The sequence below is a fragment of the Castor canadensis genome, chromosome 16 (genome assembly GCF_047511655.1).
Source record: "Castor canadensis chromosome 16, mCasCan1.hap1v2, whole genome shotgun sequence".
In the NCBI taxonomy this organism is placed as follows: domain Eukaryota; kingdom Metazoa; phylum Chordata; class Mammalia; order Rodentia; family Castoridae; genus Castor; species Castor canadensis.
The window spans coordinates 270455-292035 of NC_133401.1; the positions used below are offsets into that span (position 1 = coordinate 270455).

The 21581-nt window shown below is 39.9% G+C and overlaps 1 protein-coding gene across 1 annotated transcript; it reads right to left on the reverse strand.

Annotated features, from left to right (window-relative positions):
• Positions 1-2779: 2779 nt before the first annotated feature.
• On the reverse strand, positions 2780-21075 carry LOC109686427 (zinc finger protein 39-like). The gene is made up of 3 exons (XM_074056957.1): positions 11176-21075; positions 10357-10449; positions 2780-8306 (listed from the first exon to the last, which is right to left on the reverse strand). Exons 1-3 carry the CDS (start codon positions 11279-11281, stop codon positions 8212-8214), a joined length of 294 nt encoding a protein of 97 aa, XP_073913058.1. The 5' UTR covers positions 11282-21075; the 3' UTR covers positions 2780-8211.
• Positions 21076-21581: the final 506 nt, after the last annotated feature.

Below are 21581 nucleotides of genomic sequence, written 5' to 3' on the forward strand. Positions count from 1 at the left end.
TGATTGAGCATGTTTCTTCCCATAAATTGCTCTGTTATAACTCTATTCATGAGGTTCCAGTAATAGTTATGAAATCCTAAGTAGGGGAAAATGCCTAAAAGGTACTACAGGTGACAGTAGTACCTGTCTTCAGAACTGGTTGGCATTGGCTATCACCCCACTTTGCAGGATGTGGGAGTCCATTAAAACTGCAATGTTAACTGTGTAAGGAGTCTTTTGTGGGCCAGGGTGGTTTGGATCTTATCTCCCATGCCAGTCTTCACATAACTTCACTTTAATATGCCCTGGACAACTACATCATAGTGGCCTGTTATCTCCCTGCCCACACACACCTAGCACACAGAGAGGACAGTGGCATGAATGTGCTGGGCTTGGGTCTATGGGAGGCACCCTGCATGCCCTGATCTGAGTGTTTATTCCCATCAAGCACCTGTGCCAGTTTTCTTTTTTTTTATTAAAGACTAGTCCTAATCCCTAGGAAAGATATTCATACCTCTTCATTCTGCTCTCTGGGCCTTGCCATTCTCTGAGTATTGTTATTTTTCCTTAAGAAATGCCTCAGTTTGCAATTAATGAACTTTCTCCACCTTTGGCTTGTGTACATAAAGTTAAGTTTTCAATGGACCCTTCCCATTTGATGTGTGTGTATATTTGTGTGTGTGTGTGTGTGTGTGTGTGTGTGTGTGTGTGTGTATTGACCTTGGGGCCTCATGAATGCTAAGAATACACTCTTCCACTGAGCTACACCCTGATTTGTCCCACTTTTCAACTTTTCTGACTCTCTTCTCCTTCGATACAAGCAATGACACAGTGTAATCACTGTTGGGAAAAACACCGCTCACAAAGAAAGCTCATGAGAAAAGTCTCACGTCCACAGAGCAAAGCTTAATGGCAGGCCCAAACTGCCAGGCTGACTGGGGAAAGATGGTGCAGCCCCCAGCCTGGGCGAGCAGTGGTTTTTGTACAAAGAAGAGGTAAGGAAGTTAGCACATGCACGGTAGTCTGTGGTAGGGGTGGGGCTGTCTTAGAGCACGGGAATTTGTTTAAGGGCGGGGCTGCCATTTTGGCCGATTCACAAAATGGCGACATTATTGTTCTATCAATCACTTTTTTAAAAGCCTGTGCTTCTTGTGCATGCCTAGAAAGCCTAGGAAAGCAGAGAACCTCAGGGCTGTCCTCACACAACAGTCTGAAAAACCTGGGCATTTGTGGCTCACATCTGTAATCCCAGCTACTTGGGAGGCTGATATCAGGAGGATCATGGTTCATGGCCAGGTGGGGCAAATAGTTCTCAAGACCTCATTTCCAAAATGACCAGCTCTGGTCATTGTGGTGTACTCAAGCAATAAAGCCAGGAAATCCTGGGTTCAAATCCCAGTCCCACCTTCCCCCCAAAAAGAAAAAAGTCTCTGAAAGGAGTTTACACCTTCAAGCCCTGGAGGTGGGGTTGTGCTGATTCTTGCGATGCCCTCGAGGCACCTTTTCAATGTACTGGGGCAAATAATTTGGCTTACTCTTAAAAGCACTAATCTCTGTAGCAAGCACACCTTGACTACTACTTTACACATGCTTCCTTCCTGAACAAAAGGCAAGTTTTCAAAACTTTTGCTCTGGTTTTTGCTCCCAATTCTCATGTATGTGTGGCTAAGAACAGTCATCCATATCCATGCCATACTCTGAGTGCTGTGCTGCCTTCAGCTGTCCTCCACCAGATGAACCAGTCCACCTCCTACAAACTCATCCCCTCACAAATATCAGGGAATACACAAAATGTACACAAGTTCTTTGCCAGATTGTTATTCTTATGATCTGCAGTCTGCTTCCCAAGGGAGTCCTGGTTCCCATCTGAACCTTGCAGTATAGCTTTGTGTCTGCTTCCCTATCAGCAGTCTAGCCTTCCAAGTCCTCACCAGAATTGTCCATTGAGTTCCATTTACAGTGTCATAGGGCTTGTCTAGCCCACATCTCCATCTTTTCCTAACTCCTCCAAACTAACTCCAAATGTTCTGAACCACATTAACACGTGCAGTCACACCAATGACCCCATCTTCCTGTGTCAACTTTGTGCATCACTTAGCCTTCCAAAACTGTAACAATCTACCCAAGATCAACTTACAAGGAGTGAAGATTGTTAGGGGTCACCATTTCAGAGGTTTAAGTCCATGGTCAGTTGCACAACTGATTTTTGATCTGTGGTGAGGAAGAACATTATCACAGGGAACCAACTCCTCACCTCATAGCATGTGAGAAGCAGAGAGCTTGCTTTTATAACCAAGCTCCTTCCTCAATACCCTTTATGCCATCCTCAATAAAATAAACAGTTGGCTTCTCTCCAGAAAACATGGCAGTCCAGAAAGCAGTGGAAAAACACATTTAAAATGGACTGGAAGAAAAAAGCAAAACATCCTTTAAGGATTGAGGAGAAATTGAGGCATTCCAAGATAAACAAGAAGGAAAGACGTTTCTTAACAGTAGATGGGCTTTACAAGAAATGCAAAAGGGCTTCCTACAGGCAGAAATGAAAAAGGATAGACAGTAACCCAAGGCCAAATGAAGGACATTGGTAGAGGCAACTACTAAGGTATTAGAAAGGCCAGTACTATTGCACTTTGGGTTTATCACTCTTCTCTTTATTTATGATTTTAATGTTAAATTTATCAAATGAGTGACAAATCCATGTTAAGTGGAACACAATATATAAAGACGTAATCTGTGTTGTAGAATATATAAAGGGAAGGAACGGAGCTGATTAAAAGCAAAGTGTTTTCATGCCACTGAAACTAAGTTGATATTATTCCAACTTGCTTGCTATGAGTTTAAGATATTCATTGTAATCCCAAAGACAACCAAGAAAAAAAACCTGAAAGAAATACAGAAAAGGAAAGAAAAAGGGAATCAAAATGATATAGTACAAAAACTCAACTGAAAGGGCTGGGATGTAGCTCCTTGTGATGTCGTCTTTACCTAGCTTGAATGATATCCTCGGTTAAAATCCCCAGCACTGAAAAACCAACTAAATCGATACAAATGATGATGCAGTAATTAAAAGTAATAAGCCGGATGCTGGTGGCTCACATCTGTCATCTTAGCTACTTGGGAGGCTGAGATAGGGATGATCAGAGTTCAAGAGCATCCCAGGAAACAATTCATTAGGCCCCATCTCCAAAATAACCAGATCAAATGGACTGCAGGTGTGACTCAAGTGATAGTGCAAACACAAAGCCCTGAGTTCAAACTCCAGTACAAGAAGCAAAAAAAAAAAAAAAAGTGACAGAGAACAAATAGCTAAATGGCATGAGTGACATGCTCCCTTTAAGGAATTCCTATGAAAACAAATAGTTTAAACTGTCCAGTTAAAAGGAAGAGACTGGCAGAATGGATTTGAAAACAATGATCAATATAGGCTGCATTCAGAGAGATTCACTTTGAATACAAAGAAACACAAAGATTGAAAGATGAAAAAACTTGTTCCTTGAAAACAGTATATTTCAGTAGAGTATGTTATCATGCAAGGTACATATAACACCAAAAAGTAGCAAGAACAATCAGTATATATTGATAAAAGTGTCAACTCACCAAGGTACAACAATTTTTATCGTAATATCTCCAAATATGTGAATACTCCAGAAATAAAGGAAGCAAAACTAGATGTAATAAAGACTTTGAGAAGTCATACCCAAGATCTGTGATGAAACAGAGAATTTGACCAACACTGTAAACCAATCAGGCCTAGCAGATTACACAGAATGCTGAAATCAACCCCAGAAAAATATACGTTCTTTTCAAACGCTCATAGAGCATTCTTCAGGGCAGATCATGTGTTAGGCAACAAGTCTTCATACATGTAAAAAGAATGAAATCATACAGGGTATTTTGTCAACTATAGTGGAATAAAACCAGAAATCAACAGCAGAAGGAAACTGCAAATTTACTCATGATAATTATACATGCAAATAAGTAACACATTCTTAAACATCCAGGGGGTCAAAAAAGGAAAGAAGATTCCTAGGGACAATGAAAACAAAACCAGAATGTACCCAAATTTAAGCACACAGTGAAATCAAAAGCACTGGTTACAGGGAAATTTTTGCCTTTGCACACTTGTGTTTAAAAAGAATGCTCTCATCTCACCAAAATGAAATTTAAACCCAAACTTAGCAGAAGAAGGAAATGATCAAAATTATGGCAGAGATCAATGAAATAGAGAATAGAGAAGCAAGAGAAAAATCAGTAAAGCCAAATATGGATTCTTTGAGAAAAACTAACAAACTTGATAAACGTTTAGCTGGACTAGCAAAGAAGAAAAGTAGAGGAGTCAAGTAATAAAATTTGAAACTGAAGTGGGAACATTGCTATCAACACTGCAGAAATAAAAAGGATTATGAGTATATACAGCACTGCATGCCAGCACCATACAATTGAGTACTATTCAGCCATAAGCAGGAATGGAGGACAGATAGATGTGAGAACATGAACAAACCTTGTGGATTATGGTTCTACTTACAAGAGACAGAATTCATAGATATGCAGCAGCCGTTACTAGGAGCTGATGGAGAGGGAAATGGGGAGTTAGCATTTCTTGCAAACAGAGTTTCTACTTGGGTGATGAAAGAATCAGTGGTTCTTCTCTTTGTGGTGTTGAAAACTGCTCCCTGGCTAACAAACATTCTGGAAATTCTCATCTTGAAACTCTTAAATACATTCCTAAGCCCTTTATTTGGTTTTATTACCAAAATACTCTGCCAGAGCTGGGCACTGGTGGCTCACACCAGTAATCCTAGCTATTCAGGAGACAGAGATCAGGAGGATGGTGGTTCAAAGCCAGCCTGGGCAAATAGATCACAACACCCTATCTCTAAAAATCTCATCACAAAAAGAGCACACTAAAAAAACCCCACAATAAACCAAATACTCTGCAGAGCTGTCCAAGCTGGCTCTTTCTACTTCCTGCCTCCACGTGCTCCTCTAAGCCAATGCTACAGTTGTTACAGACCCATGAATTCTCAGGAGACTATGAGATTGATTTGTTGATTGAAATAAAATATGAATTAGCAGTATGTCAGAGTGTAGCACACGTGGACTGTTTTCCACTGCTGTGTGGAATTGCCTACTCCTTCAGGTTCACTTTATACACACTAAACCTGTGGTGTAAGGTGCGCACACACTTAGAATTGTAGCAGTCTCCTTTAGAGATTTGGGACAAGCTCGAAAAGTTTTTTATTTAAAGCCAAGTGTGTCTGGCATAAGGATAGGCAATCTAACTTCTTTTTGGTTTGCTTTTCCTCAAGATACACCTAAGCATTTCTTTCCCTTATATGTGCACTCACACTACTATTTAAAGTCTGTACCTTATGGTGAGTATTTGGGACTATCAGGGACTGTAAACATAGTGTGGGGAGTCCCCAGTGAGCAGTGGTTGAGATGGCAAACACATGACTTTGACATGTGTCCTAGAATGGGAATTGGGGCATGATCAGTTGTAGCCAGAACCACCATTACTATTCTTGTTGTCACATTTCCCAGGAAAGGACATGCTAGCAAGGTGAAGTGATCCACTCCAAGCAGGTACACACTGAGATCTATGCAAATCCAATCAGAATTCAGAAAAGGCTCATGGATGTGTGAAGGAAGTCAACACAGGACATAAATGAAATAATGGATCAATATCAGTGGTCATAAAGAAAAGATTCACTCTACAACATACTAAAGAAAGGTAAACCTACTGTAATTTTAAGATATTAAAAAAGAAGAGGTCAGACCCTGGGCAAATTCAGTCAAAGCAGGACCCAATTACAAAGAAAAGTGACTCACCTCTACAGACTGGAAGCCAAAGATAAAACCACACCATGGATAAAAATAAACGCAGTAGTCTTGTATAAATCATTGGGGTGGGCGTCAGAGATGTTCACAATACATGGACCTTTAAATCTTAAAGACACACTGCTCACAGCTTCTCTGTACCCTAAAAACACAGACTCATGATGGTGTGTGCAGCTCCAGGTTCACACACAAAGTCAGTGCTAACCAAGATTTCAGGGCCAAGAGACACTTGATCCCCACCCTAGACACAAGACCTCCTATGAACACTGCATATGCAGCATTATATTATGGTCACATTGTTGGGTTGTCACTAAAATACTGTGGAGAAGAAATTTTGGTGTAAGAAATGTTGGGTAGGAGAAAGTAACAGGCACCCCAAATAATCTTCTAAAACAGGATGGGGATGAATTTCAAATTGGGGGGTGTTATTGACAGAATTGTGTGTGAACTAAGGACCTCAAGCTTGGTAGGTTGACTCTTACCACTTGAGTTATATCACAAGCCTATTATTATTATTATTATTATTTTAGATATTTTCACATAGGGTCTCAGGTTTCACCCAGGGAGTTCTGGAACACAATCCTTCCACCAATGCCAATCATAGAACTATGGTTACAGATGGGTACAGCTGTAACAACACCTGGCTTGTTAGAGATGGTATCTTGATAACTCTGCCCAGGATGGCCTAGAACCATAATCCTCCACTCTTCACTCCCAAATTGCTGGGATTATAGAAATGAGCACTGTTCTTAGGCCACCACATTTATTTGATTATCCCAAAAACTGACTTGAAGATGAAAGATGACAACACAGGTTTCTCTTCTGTATGAATGTTCTGATACACACGAATTGGGTGAGTCTCTCAGGAACACCTCCCATATTCATAAAGTAAGCATCAGTGGCTGTGAGTGCTGAAATGCACAGACTACACATAAAAATGCTCAACAGAGCCTTTGTTATGATTACATCTCTAATAAATCTCATGTGTAACAAATGGAGGTTGCTGGACCAGTGGAGGAAAAGCCTCTGTTCCAAATCACAGTGACTGAACACACATGAGGCTCCCATTTCAAGTCCAGGAGGACTGCAAAGTCATTGTTCCATTACAGCCCTGGAAGGAATGTTCATCACTGTGTCTGTATCTCCACAGAGAGCTGTGAAGTCTTGGCCACAGGAAGTGGCAGCAGAGAAAAGCTTGCCATATCCCAGAGGAAAGAATATGGGTTTTAGCAGAAACACAGTGAGTGTCTGCCATACAGGACTTTCCCATCGTGTAAATTCGCTGATGTTTCCTGAGGTTTGATTTCTGAGAAAGCTCTTCTACCTTCAAAAGCCTCCTCTCTTGTGAGTGGTCTGATGCCTACTGAGGTGTGACTTCCAGCCAAAGACTTTTCCACATCGGTTACACTGACAGGGCTTCTCCACAGTGTGAGTGTTCTCATGCTTCATGAGGTGTGACTTCCGGCCAAAGGTTTTTCCGCACTGACTACACATATAGGGCTTCTCCCCAGTGTGAACCATCTCGTGCGGTATGAGGTATGGCTTCCAAACAAGGGTTTTTCCACACTGACTACACTTAAAGGGCTTCTTCCCAGTGCGAATTATCTCATGCTTGGTGAGGTTTGATTTCAGGCTAAAGCCTTTTCCTCACTGATTACACTGATAGGGCCTTTCTCCAGTGTGAATTATCTCATGTCTATCCAGGGCTGACTTCAGATGAAAGAATTTTCCACACTGACCAAACTGAAAGGCTTCTCCCCAGTGTGAATCATCTTATGCCTAGTGACTTGTGACTTTGAGATAAAGGTTTTATGACACTGACAACACTTATAGGGCTTCTCTCCAGTGTTAATAATCTCATGCATGGTGAGGTATGACTTCCAAGCAAAGGTTTTATCTTACTGATTGCACTTACAGGGCTTCTTCTCAGTGTGAATTATCTCATGCTGGGTGAGGCGTGTCTTGCAGCCAAAGGTTTTTCCACACTGATTACACTGATAGGGCTTCTCCCCAGTGTGAATTATTTCTTGTTTGAGGAAGTTTGATTTTTCCATATTGATAGGGCCTTTCCCCAGTGTGAATCATCTCATGCACAGTGACGTATGAATTCCAGGCAAAGGTTTTACCACACTGAATGCACTTATAGGGCTTCTCCCCAGTGTGAATTATCTCATGCCTGGTGAGGTTTGATTTCTGGCAAAAGGTTTTCCACACTGATTACATTGATAGGGTTTCTCACCAGCACACATCCCCTCAGGCTTAACAGGGCAATGCGTGTTCTGACATACATTCAACTCCTTGGGCTTCACTCCTAAAGAGCCTGAATTCTTTACAATCTAATTTGAAATATGGTTAGAACTCAAATGAAAGGCATGTTGTAATGTAACTCTCTTAGTTGGTGTGTTGTTCATAGTGATTCCAGCTTGCCACAAATATCTGTCTTGACTTTCCCCACTGGTCTCTTATGATATCCACCTTCTGGACATCTAAAATGAGAAAAAAGAAAATGACCATATGCATGAAACACATCTAACCATTTCTATGGAATGTGCATATGTACATAAAGGAGATTCTTCCCCTCCTACTGGCATAAGATTTCATTTAAAAAAAACACAACAGGAATTGACTTGTAAGTAAATAGCTTTCTTCCTACTGACTTCAAGTAACAAATGACACTGATGGATTTTATATTGTTGAACTTTTTTCTTTGCTTCTTTCATTTTATTTCCATATGGTAGTATTTGGTTAAAATATTCACCTACAGCCTAGTCATCAGTCATCATTTTCTGTGGAGTATTTCTCTCCTGCCAATTTCCCCCCATTTTTTCCTCTATCATTTTGATAATGCTGGGGTCTCCTGCTGCTGTTCCTTTTGTTATTCTACTTTGAAGAGTGCAAGAATTTTCAGGGCCAGAAACTGTATAATACAAGTGAGGTTCAGCTGACTGCCACCTAAACAGGAACATGGCTTTGGTATAGCAGCATTTGCATCTATGTTTGTTTTGCTTTCATTCTTACCCAGGGAATAACTATACACATCTAGGGAGTTTTTCAAATATAAAATGTATTCTTTCCTGTTCTAGATGAAAATAGCTTCCTATAAAGTCCTGATTTAACCTCACTGACTCTGTTTCTCAGAAATGTAAGTTTTTTCTTCATCCCCCTCACTTTTGATTTCAAGCTACCAATTTCTAAATTTGTGCTTCCAAGAGTGATGTAGACTCTCAACTGTAAATCTTCATATTCACCTATTATGTGTAAAATTTTTAAAACAGGAACTAAAACTCAAGCTATTTCAAGATGAACACTTAATAATCTTACTACAAGTGAAGCCCATTGGTACAATGCTGGACCAGCACACTTGAGACCCTGGGTTCTATCCACAATGCAGGAAATTCAAACAAACAAATTCCACCTAAGTCTGTCTTCTTTGACAATCCTTCCTAAATGATCACATATCAATTTCTTTTTCTCACATTGGTTCTTATTTCACTACTTAAAATACACTACTTTCTTGCTTTTCTCTCAGCACACTATAAATTCGATGAAAGAGACATTATTTTGATAATTTCTTTCATCATTACATCAATAAAACTGCCAGTGCTTAAAACCAGCTTTAAGCTAGGCACCAGTGGCTCACACCTATAATCCTACCTACTCAGGAGGCAGAGATCAGGAGGATTGCAGTTCGAAGCCAGCCCAGGAAAATATTTCACAAGACCCTGTCTTGAAAAACCCTTTACAAAAAAAGGGCTGGTGGAGTGGCTTAAGGTGAAGGCCCTAAGAACAAACACCAGTACCGAAAAACAAAATAAAACAAAACAAACAAACAAACAAAAAACAGCTTTAGTACGATGTGAAGAAGCATAAATAATTTATGAATAAATGTCAGACAATACAAATCCATGAGATGCCAGGCATAGTGGCAGGTACCTGTAATCTCAAATCAAAGGAGGCAGAAACAGGAAGATCCAGACTACAATGCCAGGGTACATATCAGGAATCTGTCTCAAAAAAATTATTAAACCAGGTGCCAGAGGTTCACACCTCTAATCCTAGCTCCTTGGGAGGCTGAGATCAGGAAATCTGGATTTGAAGCCAGCCCCAGGGAAATAGATCACAGGACCTCACCTCCAAAATAACCACATCCAAATGGACCGGAGGTGTGGCTCAAGCAATAGAGCACATGCTTTGCAAGTGCCTGCCTGCTTTGCAAGATCAAAGCCCTGAATTCAAACTCCAGACCCACAAAAAATAATTAATTTAAAAGTAAATTAATTTTTTAAATCCACGAGAATGGAAGGTGAGGCAACTGAGAAAATAAATAGCAAAGAAAAGTATCTAAGAAGAATAGGGTTTAGATTTGGGATAAAGGAAACAATATATGTGTGAGAGCCCTCCTTGGTGGCTGTAATGCACAAGCCCACTGTCCTCAGGTCTGCAATCTGGAAGACAACCTGGTATAATCAGTCAACATAGCCAACATCTGCTGGGCTCCCCTCTAATGCCCTCCTCACTCAGGACGCATTGACTCACCTGGTGGGCTCTGGCTTGGGGGTTCTTCTCCAATCCATAGCTCTGCTCCTTGCTCCAGCTTGAAGATCAGCTCAGGTTTGGTGACGCATTTGCCTGTTCATGCAAAACAAGGTAGGATTTCGTCAAACAATTAAGTCAGGTATTCCCCTCCACTATCCATTTCTGCGATGACGGACATGTTCTGTACCTTTCTTACCAGCAAGGCTGCTGCCAGCCACAGTGGTTATCAAACATTTGAAATAGGACTAGTCTTGCTGAGGAGCTACATTTAAATTTTTATTTAATTTTTTTCTTTTTCTTTTATAGATGAATCAGCATATTGTAGTTGTATCAGAGATACATTGTGACATTTACAAAGTAGTTATATTAAATCCTCCCTCCCGTCATTCTTACAACAGTCTCAGTAGGTCTCATTATCCCATTTTCTTACACAAATACGTAATACTTCCGCCATATTACCCCTCCTTCACCCTTTCCTTATGCCATACCAAACCCTGGACATTTTACCTTTCTTTCCCTTATTTTTAAATTTTTATTTATTTATGATGGTTATACAGGGAGTTTCACTATGACATTTCCTTATATACGTATGTGTATTATAACCTGATTTGGCTTATTCTCTCCATTATAAATCAGGTTCTTTAATGCAAGACAAACCACAGCTTTGAAACTGTGCAATGAAGGGGCACATGTGAACTTTTCATGAGAGGATGAACAACTGATTTTTTCATAGGCTGGAACTGTGCATCTAAACAGTTTTCATATATTTACTAAGAAGATAGTGCTTGCTCCTGAGCACGATAGGACAGTTTCACTCACCTAAGGACACCAGGCTGCTGTAGGTCTCCAGCATCACCTCCCTGTACAGGGTCCTCTGAGCATGGTCCAGATCCCGCCATTCCTCCCAGATAAAGTCCACAGTCATGTCCTCAAATGACACCGACTCCTGGAATGCCAAATTTCTTCTCAACTCAAAAACCCTTGGAATATGGAAGTTCTGCTTCTGTATGTGGAGCTGGGAGTGGGGGGATTCTTATATGTATTTTGCAAAAAAAAAAAAGCTACTCATTTTGCACTCTGTATGGTAAAGGAAAATCACAGGAATGTATTGTCATTGTAATAATTTATTAAGTATCAAACAGTATTAAAATATTATAACAAAGTTTACATCACACATCTAAAAACATCCTTACCCTAGGGAATAAAGCATTAGTAAAAACAGGCCTGGTGGTACATGGCTATAATCCCAGTACCAAAGAGAATGAGATCAGAGTATTTTGAGTTGAAGGCCAACCTGGTCTGCACAGCAAGTTCCACTCTATTAAAAATAAAATAAAATTCTGCTCCTTCAAGGAGCTTATGAACTGGTATGAAGAAGCCATTAAACACAAATAAAAGCCCACAATCTGTTAGAAGAATTGATTTACAGCTTCAGTGTAAATGAAGCAGGGAAGCAGAACATATACTTCTATTTTGCATAATAAGTCTGCACTTCACTGAGAAGCCTAGGATATTTTCCCTTCCATTTGCTAAAAACATGTGCAGTAGAAGTCCACCCACAACCACACAATCAACAGCCACCACAGTAATGGAACTACACATGGTACCATGTTGAGGTGAATGAAACTGGACCATGATGGGAGATACACACAATATTGAGGCACTGATTATGCATTTTATATGTATACACAATATCCAACAAGAAATTTTATGTGCTTGTTGTTTTCTAATGACTTATAAACTAAAAATATGCACACAGCCTTCAAAAAATTTCCTTCTTATCTCCAAAAGATTGCTGGTATTCACTCCAGGCATCTCTGTCATTTCCCAAGCAACAGGTGTAAAATGTGAGATCAGGGGAGAACAGCTGAGCAAACAGAGCAGATCTACATTTCAACAGTCATCCTTGAGAGGAGAATTGGAAAGGCTTAAGGGAGAGTTAAAGAGTAAGAAACAAGAGTGAGATGTCAGGTCACAGAGAAGTAAGACTGCAGAACACAGAGGTAAACTTCAAGGGGAAGAAAGAAAAGAAGGGCAAAAACAGAATTGGGTTAAGATTTTGCTGAACAAAGATAAAAAGATGTTTTAGTTCCAGATGATCTACTTAGATACACGTGCCATGACATGAAATTTGGAAAATGGAAGAACACAACAGCAGGCTGGGTACTGCTTGGTCTCATCAGTAATCCTACTTACTCTGGAGGCAGAGATCAGGAGGACCCTTGTTCAAAGCCAACTTAGGCAAATAGTTCATTAGACCCTATCTCGAAAATACCCAACGTACACACACATACAAGAAAAACAACAACAATAAAAAAGCACAACAAAACAAGAAAGAAAAGAAAATACTCAATTTTAAAAAAGGGCAGGCTAAGTACCAAAATGGTAGGGCACCTGCCTAAGAACCTGAGTTCAAACCCCAGCACCTCAAAAAAAAGAAAAATCCAACAAAGTGACACAGACTTGAACAAATCACTTTTGGAATATCTGATACCACATATATAGGAGGGCCTAATACAATAACATACATGATTCAATAGTTCAGGAGAGAGATATAAAGCTAAAGATAAAATAATTTGTGCAGTAACAGAACTTTAGTGCTGCCTAATGTTATCACAGTGAGTGAAATGCATGGTCTTCAGAGAAGGAAAGTACAGTACTTATGTTCTTATAAGTAATAAGAATATAAGAAACTAATATTTCCTGATAGAGGACAAGAAATAGACTAAAAAGGCAAAGAAAGAATTTTCAGAGTTTGTGCCAAAAATAAAGAAAAATTCAATGTTAAGACTTTATGATGCTTTCATGATGGTACATGCGTGTAATCCCAAGACTCAGGGGGCCGAAGCAGGAGGATCATCACTTCCAGGCCAGCCTGGGCTACATAGTGAGACCCTGTCTCAGAAAAAAGAGAAAAACAAGAAAAAGGAGCTCCACTAACATAATTAAGTATATTCACATTCTATGGAGAAAAATTCTTTCAGTGGTTCACATGGGCATTGAGAAGGTTCTTTTTCAAATACCATCCTGGGCCAGGCATGGTGGTATACACCTGTAATTCAAGCACTCAGGAGGTAGAGGCTGGAGGATCCAGAGTTCAAGGCCAAGCTAAGCAACAGAGGGCAGATAAGGCTAGTATGAGCTAAAGAGGAATCCTGCCTCAAAAACACAAAATAAATGAAAATACAAGAACCATCCTGGTATAAGTTTTGCTTTAGCTAGGATACAAAATGCCATCAAGGACCAGGAGTGTGGGGGGAGGTGACAGGGGCAAAGAGATGGCCCAAACAATGTATACACATATAAATAAATGAATTTAAAAAAAGAAAAACAGCCAAAAATTAAAAATTAAAAAAAAGTATATATATAAAAAGGACCAGGAATGAAAGTCTAGGACCCAGCCCATGGTGCAATAGCAGGTGGTGAAATCTTTAAGAGGTCATGGAAGGTGTGCCCTGAAGGTGATATTGAGGCCTAGCCAATTGTTGTCTGTCTTTGCCTTCCTGGTTATGAGGCAAAAGTACATCTGGGCCTTGCACAGGCCCAAAAGGCAATGGGGTCAAGTGATGACACACTGAAAACTCCAAACCCAACAGACAATACAAATCTTTCCTCCTTTTAAGTTCATTATCTCAGGTATTTTGTCATAATGACAAAAAAATGATAAAAACAGTAAGCTGTCACTCCATCCAAAAATCAAATACAGAGCTAAAGAAACTAAAAATACAACTCTTCCTGAATCCAAAAGGGAGTGGAGGAGACAAAGCACACTGCAGCCAGTCTGTGTCATTCTATTATAGTAGCCTTAATAGAATAACACAGCTTGCCCTCCCTGATACCTTATCATATTACTAAATGCATTATTCCCAACCATTCCTCTTTTTTGCTATGACAGGTTAGGCTATGAAGAAAATAGTTCAAGGTGTATTAAAAGACAAAAACCAGAATTTGAAGTGGCAAAGAATGCATTGAAAACAGACATGGCATTTTTTTTTCATTTACAAAATTAGAGAACCAGAGGGGAGAACAGGTCCTGCCTCAGGAGTTTGGTACCAGTGGGAGGGGGGAGGAGGTGTGGAAAGGACGTGGGAAGGTGAATAAAGTACAAATACTGTGTGCACATGTATGTAAATGGAAAAATGAGACCTGTTGAAACTGTTCTGAGAATGGTAGAGGGGGTGAATTCAAGTATGATATACTTGACATATTGCAAGAACTTTTGTAAATACCATAATGTACCCTCACCCAGAACAGTAAAAAAAGAAGAAAAAAAATGATACTGGCTGAAAAAAGAAAAACCATCAATAAAATTCCCAATTATTGTGCTACATGCCCAGCTACTCAGGAGACAGAGATGGACAGGACCACAGTTTGAGGTCAGGCAGGGAGTATTGGCATGATCCCAGCAACTTGCAAGGCTGTAGATAGGAGGACCACAGTCTCAGGCCAGCCAAGCAAAAACCATGAGATCCTATGTGAAAAATACCTAGAACAAAATGGCTTCGGGGCATAGTTCAAGTGGCAGAGCACCTTCCAAGCACATAAGAGGCTCTAAGTTCAAATACAAGTATCATCCAAAAAAATCAATAAAATCCTTAAGCATATAGTAAGGTCACGAGAAAATCGCTCTTGCTTGTGATTTTTGACTGCTGTGGTAGGAACTGGGCTTTGCCCCAAGGATGGATTTACACTGCATACTGCTCAAATGTCTCCTTCTAGCACTCCCCTGGGTCCTCATATTTTGGCCCTCCAATTACAGCCATAGTCCCTGCCTAGCATCCTTACAGAAAGGTGGCTGCTTCCACTTTCAACCTACTAAAAAACATGTCAATCCCACCTATAAGACACACTTGGATATGTACGGACTCTTCCCCAGGTGGGATTTAAACAACTTATCCAATCAACTTTAAGGAACAGATGGCAATGAGTCCAAACTGAGGTGTAGGGCATCTGAGTTGTTTCCATAGCTTGGCTACTGTGAATAGTGCTGTGATGAACATTGGTGTACAGGTGTCTATATTGTAATCTTATGTTTCTTTGAGTGGATGTCCAGGAGCAGTATCACTGGATCATACGGTTGTTCTATCTTTAGCTTTTTGAGGAATCTCCATGCTGCTTTCCATAGTGGTTTGCATTCCCACCAACAGGGTATAAGTGTTCTTGTATTGCTGCATCCTTGCCAGTATTTGTTGTTGTTATTGACCTTGAATATGGCCATTACAAGTGTGGTGAGATGAAATCTAAGTGTTATTTTGATTTGCATCTCTTTTGTAGCCAGGGAAGTTGAACACTTCTTCATGTTGTTACTGGCAATTTGTACCTCTTCCTTTGAGAATTCCTTGTTTAATTCATGTGCTCATTTCTTCATTAGGATGTTGATTCATTGAGGGTTGAGTTTCTTGAGTTCCTTGTAGATTCTTGAATTTAGTCCCTTATCTGATGAGTAGCTGGCAAAGATTTTCTCCCATTCTGTGGGCTGTCTCTTGAGTCTAGTGACTTTCTTTGGGTGTGCAAGCTCATTATTTTGATGCAGTCCCATTTGTTCATTTTTTTCTCTTAGATGCTGAGCCTTTTTAGTTATACTTAGAAAGTCATTCCCTATACCTACATGTTCCAGTGTATTTCCTACTACTTCCTGGAGTTGTTTCAAAGTTTCAGGCCTTATTTTAAGGTCTTTGATCCATTTTGAGTTGATTTTGTATAGGGTGAAAGACAGAGATCTAGTTTCAGTTTTCTACTTGTGGATATGCACTTTTCCCAGCAACATCTCTTCAAGAGGTGCCTTTTCTCCATCATGTTTGGGCTCCTTTGTTGAAGATCGGGTAGCCACAGATGAGTGGGTTTATGACTGGGTCTTCTATTCTGATCCATTGCTCTTCCTGTCTGTTTTGTGCCAATACTATGCTGTTTTTATTGCTATGGCTCTGTAATATAGTCTGAAGTCAGATATTGTGGTGCCTCCACCATTGGATTTTTTGCTCAGAATTGCTTTGGCTATTCAAGTTCTGTTGTGTTTCCATATGTATTTCAGGATTTATTTTTGAATTCTGTGCAGAATATTACTGCAATTTTGATAGGAATTATGTTGAAAATGTATATTGCTTTTGGTAGTGTGTCCATTTTCATAATGTCCATTTTACCAATCCATGAGCATGGGAGATTGTTCTATCTTCTGATGTCTTTTCAATGGTTATAGTTTTCATTAAAAAGATCTTTGGTTTCCTTTGTTAAGTTTAGTCCAAGGTACTCGATTGTGTTTGAGGCTGTTGCACATGGGGTTCTTTCCCTGATTTCTTTCTCAGTCTGTTCATTGTTGTATATACGACAGTTATTGATACCTGTACATTAATTTTGTGTCCTGCTACTTTGCCCAAAGAGTTTATGCTTTCTAATAGTTTTGGGTAGTTTTTACAGCTTCTTATGTATGCAATCATGTCATTTGCAAATAGGGATAGTTTGATGTCTTCATTCCCTATTTGAATCCTTTTTATTTCTTGCTCTTGTCTTATTGCTCTGGCTAGGAATTCCAGAACTATATTGCATAGGAGTGGGAAAAGTGGGCATCCCTTTCTCATTCCTGACTTTAATGGGATTGGTTTCACTTATTCTCCATTTAGTATAATGTTGCCTATAGTTTTGTCATATATAGCCTTTATTATGTTGAGGAACATTCCTTCTATCCTTACTTTCTTCAGAGCTTTTATCATGAAAGGGTGTTAAATTTTGTCAATGGCTTTTTCTGCATCTATTGAGAGGATCATGTGGTTTTTGTCCTTGCTTCTGTTTATGTGCTGTATTATTTTTATATATGTTGAACCATCCTTGCATGTCTGGAATGAAACCAACTTGGTCATGGTGTGTGATGTTTTTGATGTGTCATTGAATTCTGTTTGCCAGTATTTTGTTGTGAATCTTTGTGTCTATAGTTATTAAAGATACTGGTCTATAATTCTCTTTTGGGATTTGGAATGAGTGTAATGCTGGCTTCATAGAATAAGTTTGGTAGTGTTCCTTCCCTATTTCCTGGAAAAGTTGAGGAGTATTTGGATTAGTTCTTCTTAAAAGGCTTGTAAAATTCAGTCATGAATCCATCAGAACCTGGGCTCTCTTGTAGATGAGCTCTTTATTACAGCTTCAATTTCATTGCTTGTAATAGGTCTATTTAAGTGAGTTCGAACTCCAGTCCCCCTCCCCCCTTCATAGCTTGCATGAGGACCTGGGTAAAATCCCCATGACAAGTTGATTTTACATCAAAAATGTAGCAAGAAAAGTCAGTATATATTGATAAAAATCTCAATTCACCAAGATACAACAATTTTTATCATAATACCCTCAAATATATGAACACCCCCAAATATATGAAGGAAAACTGAATATATTCAGTTAAAGACTTTAACATGTCAAATCCACAATTGATGGGAAAACAGAGAACTTGACTGCTAGAAATGAATTTTGGATATTGGGGTGGCACAAGAGAGATGGCACACCTCAGAGCTCAATAGGCAAGGCAAAATTTACCTCTGCAGAATGGTGTGCCAGAAAGAGTCTGGTTAGCAAGCACACTGGGTGGGAAGATTGCTCAGCTTTTATCTTTAATGCAAGTGTGCCATCACAGTGATTGAATGGGTTTTGAGTTCACAATTGTCACGACTGGATAATTTGAAAAGGGGACATGTGGGGCAAGCAACCTTGGGCAAGGGAGAGCAAAGATTTACTTGAACAATAGTTGCCTTAAGCAAGCAGTTTTTGAAACTAGGGCTTCTGATGATAACAGAAACTTACTCAGCTATGAAGAACACCACTGTGTTTAAAACAAGAATTTATAGGGTTAAGTGATTTCTCACAAGATACAGAAGCAACAATTCAGGGAGGTTAAGCTGACAAGTACGATGATAATGTACTATACATTAACACTTTTGACAGAAAAGACCTGACTTTAGTTGATTCTCACAATTCCTCCTTTTGTTAAAAGTTTTCTTCAAAATTATCAAGCATTAATTGACTCTTTTTTTGTTTTTTTAGCTGTATACAAGGAGGTTATTATTTTGGTAAGAAACAGGTGTTTAGTGAGGGTGTGATGGAAATGCAAGAGGAGGAATTTGAGCCAAAAGACCTTGTAACTTGAGAAAGATTAGGGTGGAAGATAGCCCAAGTATATAATTTTTTGAGAAATTGATCTTTGGTTTTCATAGTAGGAGATCAGAGTCCCTCCCCAGATAAGGCATTCCACATAACAGTTAAATGTTCCAAGAAGAATGTTCTATGACTATAAAATGTATCTATACAAACACATTTAGGTTCAGAGGCATGTGTCAAGTGGTAGAGCACCTGCCTGGCAAGCATGAGGTCTTGAGGTTAAACCATAGGACCAACAACAGCAAAAAATGTTAGTATGAAAACAATATACAAACACATTTCTTTCAAACAATGAAATAACTATTGGGTGCTTGGAGTGATCCTGGATAAAATAACAGCCATCCTTGAACATGTTCTGAAAAGTAGCATTTCTGCTCTGGAAGTGCAATCTGCAATATTTTCATAGTGAATAAATGTTATAAAATTAACCTGACATGAAGACTTTTAAGAAAGAGAAGCTGACAACTTCACTGCTCTAAATACAAGGAACTGTTCTCCACATGCCCTGTTGTGAACTCTGATGAATCCCACCCTCAAACAAATCCTCTGTTCCAGAATGTGGAAGTGACCTGATATATGGCACTCCCAAACAATATGAGAAAGTTGCAGCAATGTGACGCACACAATCACGTGAAGTCCAAGCTGATCCTAGCACACTGGAGTTGAAACCCTGCCCCATGGGTCATGAGGAAGCAAGCAATCCATGTGCTCTGTCTACAGAGAAAGAACCATAGGCAGCCTCCAGTCACAACCTGTAAGAAACCAGGCCTTAAACTATGTCCTCATCCTTTAGGAAACAATTTCTGCCAAAACCTGAATGAGGTTGGAAGTAGTGCTCCTCGGTTAGTCTCCAGGTAGAATGCAGCCCAGCTGACACCTCGATTCCACACTTCTGAGATCTGCAGCAGAGGACCTGCCCAAGTCATCTTCAGTCTCCTGACTCACAGACACATATAGTAAATGCCTGTCATTTTCAGCTGTTTCTTATGCAACAGAAGAAACACAATACCCATATAAATATCTCAAAAGACAGCAACTTGAGGATTAGCTATTTCCGTTGCCTTCACATCATCATTCATGTTGGCTGTACAGCACTCTGCCCAGCCACTCTCAGGGCCAACATCTGAAGCCACAATATGCAATCACAAGAGTGTCAACAAATAGCAGTCTCTCAACAAGAGAACATGTGTTCCATACCTACTGTTTTCCTTTGTGAGAATATTCCCAGACATGACCCCAAACCCTGTTATATCCCTGAACAGAGCTAGAATATGTTCTGAGGGCAAAAGGACTCCTAATGAAAATATTACTTAAGATAATCATAAAAAGAGAAACCACAATAAATTTCTGAATCACTATGTAGAAGTGCATACCAAAACCAAATAAAGACTTTGTCAGGGCCAGATGTGGAGGTACACAACTGTAACCCCAGCTACTTGGGACACAGATCAGGAGCATTGAGATTTATGTCCAGCCCAAGGAAAAGAGCAAGTCCATCTTAATTAATAAGCCTGGTGTGGTGGCAGCACCTGTGACTCCAGCTACATTAGAGGTTGCAGGTAAGGATTGTAGTGGGAGGCCAGGATTGGGCAAAAAGGTGTGACCCCCACCTAAAAAACAACTAAACCAAATAAAGCACTGGGGGGAATGGCTCAAGTGGTAGAGCATCTGCCTAGGAAGCATGAGGCCATGAGTTCAAATCCCAGTACTGCAACAACAAAAAACTTGGTCACAAGAGTGAAGATGGTTGTTGTGAAGTCCAACAAATCTGTTAGAGGCTTCTACCAATTTAATACAGTAATGGTATATGTGATGATAGTCACTGTTACCATCATGGCTACAGACTCTATGTTATTTATCAAGTGCTAGGAAATACTAGGAGACTTGTCCTAATTTACTCCTCACACTGACACTTTGATGCACATTCCATTATTACTTCCGTTTTCAACATGAGGAAACAGAAGCCTAGAGAGGGGGAAAAAAGTCATAGGCTAGGTGGGAGATCCAGGATTTACTGTGTGGCCTGTTAGTGGGCTTGATCACACAGCCCCATCAGTGAAAATGCAGAGGCTGCTCAGATGCACGGCACACAGCACACACACGCACAGCTCTGCTGCTACTCCATGGAGGATGGAGAGTAAGAACCAAGGGGGAAATTCACTTTGAACATTGATGTTCAAAAGACCAAAAATCGTATGTTCTCCCTCATATGTGGACTTTAGATCAAGGGCAAACACAACAATGGGATTGGACTTTGAGCACAGGATAAAAGCGAGAGCACACAAGGAAGGGGTAAGGATAGGTAAGACACCTAAAAAATTAGCTAGCATTTGTTGCCCTCAACGCAGAGAAACTAAAGCAGATACCTTAAAAGCAACTGAGGCCAATAGGAGAAGGGGACCAGAAACTAGAGAAAAGGTGAGATCAAAAAGAATTAACCTAGAAGGTAACACCCACACACAGGAAATCAATGTGAGTCAACTCCCTGTATAGCTATCCTTATCTCAACCAGCAAAAACCCTTGTTCCTTCCTATTATGGCTTATACTCTCTCTACAACAAAATTAGAAATAAGGGCAAAATAGTTTCTGCTGGGTATTGAGGGGGTGGGGGTGAGAGGGAGGGGGCAGAGTGGGTGGTAAGGGAGGGGGTTGGGGCAGGGGGGAGAAATGACCCAAGCCTTGGATGCACATATGAATAATAAAAAAAAAAAAAAAGCCCTCTGCCTAAGAGGGTTTGCGGTGGTTAACAATAAAGACACAAAAAAGTAAAAAAAAAAAAAAAAAAAAAAGACATTGATGTTCACTAAAAAGAATGAAAGCAGTACCATTGATCACAGCTGTGTAAATTGTTTTACGCTTAAGCTGTTAACAATTATGTGCCTGATTTGTTTGATTCTATGAAAATGTTTCTTTTTGACCCACAGACTGGCAGTATATTAGCTGCAGAACTTCGGGTAAAATGATCTTAAAAATTTGGAAGTAGGTGCAGTGGCACATGCTTGTAGTCCCAGGACTTGGGAGGCTGAGTCAGGAGGAGGTTTGGGGCCAACTTTGGCCTCAGACCTGTCTCAAATAGGATTAGAAAAAG